Source organism: Spea bombifrons, chromosome 5 (genome assembly GCF_027358695.1).
Source record: "Spea bombifrons isolate aSpeBom1 chromosome 5, aSpeBom1.2.pri, whole genome shotgun sequence".
NCBI lineage: Eukaryota > Metazoa > Chordata > Amphibia > Anura > Pelobatidae > Spea > Spea bombifrons.
This window is the reverse complement of record NC_071091.1, coordinates 76,345,245-76,354,110: the sequence shown is the minus strand read 5'-3', so window position 1 is coordinate 76,354,110 and position 8,866 is coordinate 76,345,245. Positions and strand designations below refer to the sequence as shown.

The 8,866-nt window shown below is 38.9% G+C and overlaps 1 protein-coding gene across 1 annotated transcript; it reads left to right on the top strand.

The window, feature by feature from the left end:
• Positions 1–3,854: 3,854 nt before the first annotated feature.
• On the top strand, positions 3,855–5,188 carry LOC128496719 (rho GTPase-activating protein 28-like). The gene is made up of 3 exons (XM_053466480.1): positions 3,855–3,927; positions 4,381–4,445; positions 4,973–5,188. The coding sequence occupies exons 1-3, from the start codon at positions 3,860–3,862 to the stop codon at positions 5,062–5,064; spliced, it is 225 nt and encodes a 74-aa protein (XP_053322455.1). The 5' UTR covers positions 3,855–3,859; the 3' UTR covers positions 5,065–5,188.
• Positions 5,189–8,866: the final 3,678 nt, after the last annotated feature.

Below are 8,866 nucleotides of genomic sequence, written 5' to 3'. Positions count from 1 at the left end.
AGGCATTCCTGGAGGCAGAGTGGCATAAAGGGGGTTAAAAGGCATATCATGGCCACTCTGCCTCCAGAAATGCCTTATACCCCTATATGCCACTCTGGCATATAGGGGGTTAAAAGGCATATCATGGGACAGAGTGGCATATAGGGGGGTATAAGGCATTTCTGGAGGCAGAGTGGCATAAAGGGGGTTAAAAGGCATATAATGGGGCACTCTGCCTCCAGAAAAGCCTTATACCCCCTATATGCCACTCTGCCTCCCTGATATGCCTCAACCCTCCTATATGCCCCTCTGCCCCGTGATATGCCTTTTAACCCCCTTTTTGCCACTCTACCTCCAGATATGCCTTTTGACCCCCTATATGTCACTGCATCCAGAAATGCCTTATACCCCTATATGCAACTCTGGCATATAGGGGGTTAAAAGGCATATCATGGGGCAGAGTGGCATATAGGGGGTATAAGGCATTTCTGGAGGCAGAGTGGCATAAAGGGGGTTAAAAGGCATATCATGGGGCACTCTGCCTCCAGAAAAGCCTGATACCCCCTATATGCCACTCTGCCTCTCTGATATGCCTCAACCCTCCTATATGCCCCTCTGCCCCGTGATATGCCTTTTAACCCCCTTTTTGCCACTCTACCTCCAGATATGCCTTTTGACCCCCTATATGTCACTGCATCCAGAAATGCCTTATACCCCTATATGCCACTCTGTCCCATGATATGCCTTCTAACCCCCTATATGCCACTCTGCCATATAGGGGGTTAAAAGGCATATCATGGGACAGAGTGGCATATAGGGGGGGTATAAGGCATTTCTGGAGGCAGAGTGGCATGAAGGGGGTTAAAAGGCATATCATGGGGCAATCTGCCTCCAGAAAAGCCTTATGCCCCCTATATGCCACTCTGCCCCATGATATGCCTTTTAACCCCCTTTATGCCACTCTGCCTCCAGATATGCCTTTTGACCCCCTATATGTCACTCTGCATCCAGAAATGCCTTATACCCCTATATGCAGCTCTGGCATATAGGGGGTTAAAAGGCATATCATGGGACAGAGTGGCATATAGGGGGGTATAAGGCATTTCTGGAGGCAGAGTGGCATAAAGGGGGTTAAAAGGCATATCATGGGGCAGAGGAGCATATAGGGGTCACACTTACATCAACACACATGCCGATTTTTTTTGTTTTTAACAAATACAAAAAAATATTACACAGTACAAAAAATACATTGGTTTACTCACCTACTTCTCTTGACTTCCGTCCTCTGGTAGCTCCACACTGTTCTCCTTTATGCTGACAGGATGTCACTGACCAGCCATCCGGTGCTGCAGCAGTCTGAGTGCGAGGGGGCGGAGCTTCCACCTCACGCTGCTCCCATCACTATGCAGCCATCAGACTGCTGGGAATGTAATCTAAACGGCCGGTGCGTGCTGATGCCGCCGGCCGGAGCTACTTTAACACTTTTTTTTTATTTATATGGTAAGCTGGATCGGCTTGCCATATAAAGTAAAAAAAAAAGTATTAAAGCAGAGCCGGCCGGCGGCATCAGCACGCACCGGCCGTTTAGATTACATTCCCAGCAGTCTGATGGCCGCATAGTGATGGGAGCAGCGTGAGGGGTGAAAGGTCAGTGCGAGGGGGCGGAGCTTTCACCCCTCATGCTGCTCCCATCACTAGACGGCCATCGCTCACGGCTGCTGGGTGCTGATGCCGGCCCGCCGCATCAGCACCCAGCGGCCGCTTTGATTAGATTTCGGGCAGCCTGGGGGGCAATTGCCCCCCTGCCCAGCCCGTCCCTGGCGCAGAGGGAGGCCTTCAATGTCATTTGCAGCCGCTCAGCGGCTGTCTTCAGGGTAAGTCTGCGGGCCGCCCAGCCCACGGACCTGCCGGCCCACCGGGAAATTTCCCGGTATCCCGGTGGGCCAGTCCGGCCCTGTTCACAAGTCCCTTCTTCAGATCAGATGAAAAATATAGAAAACGTAGAATTTGAGGACAGATAATAACCATTCAGCCCATTAATCCTGTTGTGAAGACTCAATCCTCAATCAGTCCTTGGTCTTGTCCTAGATTAGGAATAGCCATATCCTTATCCCATGCAAGTTTAAATTCCCTCACTGTATTAGCCTCGACCACTACCGCTGGGAGGTTGTTCCATTAACCTACCACTAACCTATCACACTGTCATCATAGGAAAACTTTCTTCCATTACATCTAAGCTTCTGACCTACTACTTTAAGATTATGACCTCTTGTCCTCACACATACAAGACACATGCATTCCATCAGAAGAAGAGACATCTGAGGTCTTAAAAGCTTATGTAGCTGTACATATTTGTCTATGGTTATCCAGTTGTACCGCTCCATATCCACATATTTTTTTCATATTAAAGCCTACAGGATATGTATGTGGGATAACCCTAAAGGAAACTGTACTAAATACTGTAAATAGTCCATTGAGTGGAATCTCTTAATTCCTGTTGGTACATCAAACTTAAGCTTTTCATAATAATATTTACTTTTAAACATAGCCAGATGTAAAATAATAGAGCCTTTTGCTTTAAAAAGCTGCCAATTCGTACAAACGAACAGCTCCCAACTGTTGTCCCCTTACAATAAAGTAATCCATGTGTCTGGGTTTTGGCTGCTTATCTCTGCATACATCCGCTATACGTCTTTATCTATAATCACTTGGCTGATTATTTTGTTAATAAGTTACTTTTAGCATCCCATGTAGTAACCAACTGAAAATGTATGTTATGCTAAAATTGCTGGGTGGCAAGTATACAGAAGAAGACAGACACGTTGTAGAAGGACCTCCACTAATGTGTTTTATTTGTTTTTTTTCCCTGTGTTGACCTAGGTTCCATCCTTTTTAATTTCTCAAGTTCGTAAAATGAATGACGCAGCTTTGAGTAATAACAAAAAGCAGCTAATTTTCGATAAAAGTGTAAGGAAGCTGTTACGGAGGAAGACAATGGAAAGAGAAAGACCTGAAAGACGTGAGGTACTGTTGGCTGATATTCAGAAAAGGCCATGTTACTTCAATGAACTTTTTTTATTATTGTTCTCTTAGCACCGATAGACAGACTTTTTACAAAGTAGAACGATGGCAGCCTCATTTAACCTACAACCTGATAATCTCCCCTTTCATTCATAGGTACTTTACACAATACATTTAAACCTACTTTGATCTTATTTATAATGTAGCTATTCCCTGCTGTGGATAACTTAATTAATGAGATTATTTCATTGACCAACAAAAGGACAAGAAAGAATAATCAAATGTGAAAAGTAATTTAAAGGCATAGTAAAAAAAAAAAAATACTTTTTCTAAAAAATAGTTTTTCTAGTACTTTTCCAAAGCTGGCTTAAATAAATTCCAAAGAATATTTGAGTAACTAATATAAACAGGATTTTGCACGTCAGTTGTATATGTAACCTGAACAAATAGGAGGAAATGAAATACTATGAGTTTAAGTATACAATGTAAGTACTTATGCCCAGATGTAGCTTGTTGACCAGCATCACATGCATACATGTCAAGTTCTCGCTAAACATATGAGAAGCTGCTTTATAGTGGGCTAGGCATCTAACATATCCAACAAAAAAATAACAAAATGGATCATAAAAGCTACTCATTTTTTTTCCAAATGTAAATAAGATTATTGTTCTTCTGGCATTCTGTAAATGAAATGTAAAGTGATGTAATACATGGCATCCGCGATGATTGAGAAGACCTGATTAAGTTATACCAGTCCCCGTGCTAGTTATCACAGTTGTGCTTTGCTATTGTATTACAGCACTGTGATGTACCTGAAGGAGTGATAAGAGTTTACACTCCATTGCACTCAAAGGTTTCCATGGCGATCCAGCTGAACAGTCGGACGAAAGCCAAAGACATCTTGGCAAGGTTTCAGTGCGAAAACAGGTGTGAAGAGGACCACATTTTTACATTTCCTTCAAAATGACAGGTTTAATAACAGTAGTCATTTCAATTATTTTGGATAACCTACAGAGTGACCTTTATTATGTGTAATATAAATCTGGTATCACAGTGTTCGGTGTATGTCTTTTTCAATTTCGATTTAAAAAAAAAGATAAGTTCTACTAGATATGTTACTTTGATACGCTCTGTGTTAATTTAGCATCATTTCGCCAGAGTGTGTTTCTACCGTGTGCCTAGAAACTATTTGTGCGAGTTTCCTTCTTGTCCTGTAACTTGAGAAATAATTATGTTAAATTTGTTTTATATTAGACTAACATACAATTTGATGGCAGATGAGAGAGGTATTCCAGCAGCTTGATAAAAAAAGGTGTTAATCATCTGCCCATTTTTGTTCACATTATTATAACGTTTTATAATTTGTCTTCTTCTTTGTAGTAACGGAACACCAGACAGTGACAGAATAAACAACCAAAGTTTATATGAAATAGGAGGAAATATAGGTAAGCATGGTATACCAAATGGTTCCATAGAACTTACATCATGTGTACTGGCATGGGATAAATATGAGAGAATATCAGCAAATTAGATTTTATAAAGTCAACTGACTGATTGCTAGTACTCTACTGGTCGATAGTTCATATTGGACCAGCACTAGTGTCAGCACTATTTAGGTACTGAATTATTTTATTGATTTTTCTTGGCAATTGCTTATAAAACTTAAACAATGAGGTCCTTTTTTGGAAGTTTTAAGAAAATATTATTTATCTCCCTTTATACAGGTTCATTAAAAACTAGTAAATGCCTAATAGCTCAACTATCATTGTTTTTCTATTTAGATTCCATAAATAGTATAAAAGACCTCATACTAGAATTACTTAGTGACTAATATACCGGTATGTATATATATATATATATATATATATATATATATATATTATATATGTATTTTTTGGGTGGAGATGGTTCACCAGTGTCTTATAGCAATGGTTTATGTTTCACTAATGACCTTTGACTATGTTTATTTTAGGAGAGCATTGCCTGGATCCAGATACCTATATGTTGGATGTGTACAATGTGAACCCTCGCGCAGAATGGATTTTAAAGCCAAAAAACAGCTGAAAATGTGAAGGTGATTTGAAGGACATGCTTTACAAATGCAGTAGACTGCGCCAATGGAATGCAGAAGACTCTGAGCAATAGGAACAATAATGATGGAGACTCGGCTCAAGACTTTGAAAAGAAATAGAGGTACTAAACCACAAGGAGAATGAAACCGTAACCCTTTCAGGAAAAGAGCAGACCATGGAAAAATGTTTCTAGGGAATATATACTAAAAATATATAGTGAAATGACACATCAACAAAAACCTACCTACATAAGGGACAGACGGTCAAGATATCCATGAGGTCATCAGTCTGATCACATAAAAGTATTATTTTTGACGTACAGATTTGGCTTGTGTATCTGTTAAAATGCACTCCTGGACAAACTAGGACCCCATAATCCTTTGATAGTAACAATATTTCTTTTCTAGTAACATTTTTATTATTAACGTTAAATGTTTTATGTGATATAAGTGCCTCACTTATGTATTTCACAGCCTGATGGTATCTCAATTTTGTACATTCTTATGTATAAACCACTATGTACAGTTATGTTTATATCATTTTGTACAGGCACCGATGTTTCAATTTGTATTGTAATGTATCATAATATTGTGCATGTATGTGTGTATGTGTAACCAGTCTTACATTATTTCAGTATTGTAGCGAGAGGTTAACCTGTATCACTAGTTCTTACGGCAGAATGTTCTAAGCATCTCAAATAATTTATTGAAAAAACAACCTTAACTTAAAAAAAGGACATTTCTGGTATATTGCTAGTTATATACTACATTAGATGCATATAGATGCAAACCTATTATACCAAACTAAAGCAATCCAAGTTAACATTCCACCAGCCCATCGGGCTTTTTACAGATGAACCTAATGGCTTCTCCAGGTTACTAAAGAAAAGCAAATATTTGTGTCTATGTTTGCGACAAAAGATTCATATTATCAAAATATATTGTCCGATCACACATTTTTAGCTCAACCACGACCCTGGCCACGTATCAGTGTTTGCTATGCTTCTCCTTGTTAAAAGCTGCGTCAGTGTTAGTAACCATGATTAAAACCCACCAAAACATGAAATAGAATAAAGTCAACATACTTGGCATAAAAGAACAATCCGTGAATAAATTACTCTTTTGTTTCTGTCGATTTGTGTTGCAATTTGTACATTTTATACGGTGTGGTGGCCCTGTTTTTTTTATAATGATATTCTGGCTATTCAGCGTGGTTATCATCTTTAAATGTGTTATCTGGGGGTGTTTGAAAGAAAACTGTTACGTCCCAGAAACTGCCACGCAAACTATATATTTAGATCTTCTATAACATAAGCTGGTTGGGACCTAATGAGTATCCGTATATCTATGATGATGGTATATTTTCTCTTTCGGTGAAATAGAATTTGAGCCCCTATTTAAAAAAATGTGTTAGACCATATATACAGCCTATACTATCCCTTTAAAACATTGGATATCATACACATTTCACTACGATAGAAGGAATTCACTTTATGAAAGCAGAGTATATGTCGCTGTCCTTGAATGACATGAAGCAGGAAAAATGACCTGGGTATCTTCCTAAAATAAGTGTCTCTGTTTATTTCTATTTTGGGATGTAGACATTCTTAAAGGTTCCAACAACTTAGCTCAAAACAGCTGATGTTCCATTTGTTAAAGGATTATGTTCCTTTAGAGATGATACCGAGGCAACGATTCTTAAAGAACTTTCCAACGATGTCTGGAATGCGACATCATTTTTATGGCTTTCTATGAAAGTAACACCCCTGAGGTCTGGAATATTTTTATATGTTCGGGTGATTGAACATAAAATAAGGTTTTCAATACAAGTTATTACTTCTTTCTTACCATTCACCATTTTTTTCTCCCCGCTTAACCCTTTTATTCCCTTTTCTCCCCGATCATAACCCCCTCTCTCTGGAGCCAACTGTTGACATAAGAATTAACTTGATTGATCTTTAGTTTTTTTTCACTGCCAGTGATGAATGAACTCATTGCATGTGTTAGGTATTGTGTATAATCAATGTATACAACAAAGTTAATGTTATGAAATAATAAGTTAGCTATTAACAATAAACTCTGACTTTCTACGGAAACAAGGAAGGGTAGGAGTTGGTGCATTTTTATAACTTACTGTTGTCACATAATGTTTGTCTTCTGTGTTAAAATAAATTTCCAATATATGAGTTTCCATGTGGGTTATGTACTAACAATAACATTCTGCCATGTTGGTACGCGTCGCTGTGGTTTTATTGCTTCTAAGTTCTATGAAGTACCAGTACCCAGGAAACATTCTGAGCCCATAAGGGAAACAACAGTAGAGAAAATGGATTTGGATCAACAACATGAAACAAAACATGCAACAAACATTTATTTAGCCTGTGGCTTCAACGTTATCAAGTTAGTACCAAGGAAAAGTCATTTAGAAAACAGTAGTACATACTTCTGGTAAGGTTAAGTGTCCTGAAGCTACCATGTATAGTCCACGTCCATGTATAGACCACGCAGACATTCTGTTACTGAATTCCCTTTTATTAAGGCTCACATCAGACGTGTAACACAGTTGCTGCCTTAAGGACTAAAGGATTTTTTGCACTTTAGCTACCTGGTTTTCAAACATAATCCTCTCTCATTTAATTTAACTACACAAGTAGTATATCATTTGATCAGAGAAGGCTTTCAATTGTTTGGGAGTCTCATTTGGGTGAAAATGCAGTGCAGTCTCATTGATTTAGTTATTTGGTAAGCAATATAGCCATGAAAAATTAGATAGGACTTGTCAAACTTGGGGTAAGCAATATATGGCCGTATAGCGTGACAAAATCTCCAATAGTTATGCCATAGATGGTATTTTTTTAAATGGCACTCATTGGGTATGCACTGAAGTCTTGCTTTGTTTTGTGTTCTTATAACAAATGTAGCTGTCCTTTTATCCATGTAATCCAATGTCACTGATTAGCTGAGTGCGGTCTAGTCATCTGTTACACATAGAAAAATTAAAGAATGATATGCTGTGCAGATACTTATTTTTATCACTAAAGAAAGCATGTACATTTTATTTTATTAAACCGGTATTTCTTAATTGATGTACATCATTAATATACTACATTCCAGATAAATCACTGCTGATAAGACCAGCATTCGCAGCTTGAGTCAGCAGCTTCAGGAAAAGAGATACTCTATAGGTAGGAGCTTGGATCTGTGTTTAGGGCAGTCGGTGTGTATGGCTTTAAGTGGATATATGTTTATATAAATGCATGTGATTGTGCCTGTTAAGGTATATGCATTATGCCTTGTGTGACATATGTAAAGCCAACACAAGACGTATGCTTGCTTGGCATTGAATGCAAATACATAAAATACAATTCAGTAAGTAAGCCATCGGGACGCCCGGGGCGAATGCTTAAGGTGGATTCCAAATTTACAATTACACAGCATATTCTTGGCATTAACTACTCTAATAATAAAAAGATAATGGTGAATACAAAAGCCTATTTGATTGCAGAGAGTTAAAACATAGCCACTTAAGGCTGTGCCTAAAGATAAATATTTTTATGCAGACTTACCGTATTTGCTCGATTATAAGACGAGGTTTTTTTCAGAGCAAATGCTCTGAAAAATACCCCTCGTCTTATAATCGGGGTCGTCTTCTAATCAGACCTCAAATAGAGGTCTGATTAGGAGACTAAGATCCAGATCCCCCGCACCGCTGCAGGGGACCTGGATCTTCCTGTCGTCGCCCCCCCCCCCCACACACACACTTACCGGTGCTTCCGGAGGTGAAGTTGGCAGCGG

Excerpts from the sequence above, each read along its gene's own strand:
- LOC128496719 (XM_053466480.1), top strand. The coding sequence starts at position 3,860 with ATGGCGATCCAGCTGAACAGTCGGACGAAAGCCAAAGACATCTTGGCA. Across the intron at positions 3,928-4,380 it reads AGGTTTCAGTGCGAAAACAG|TAACGGAACACCAGACAGTG; the intron begins GTGTGAAGAGGA and ends TCTTCTTTGTAG. Across the intron at positions 4,446-4,972 it reads TGAAATAGGAGGAAATATAG|GAGAGCATTGCCTGGATCCA; the intron begins GTAAGCATGGTA and ends TGTTTATTTTAG.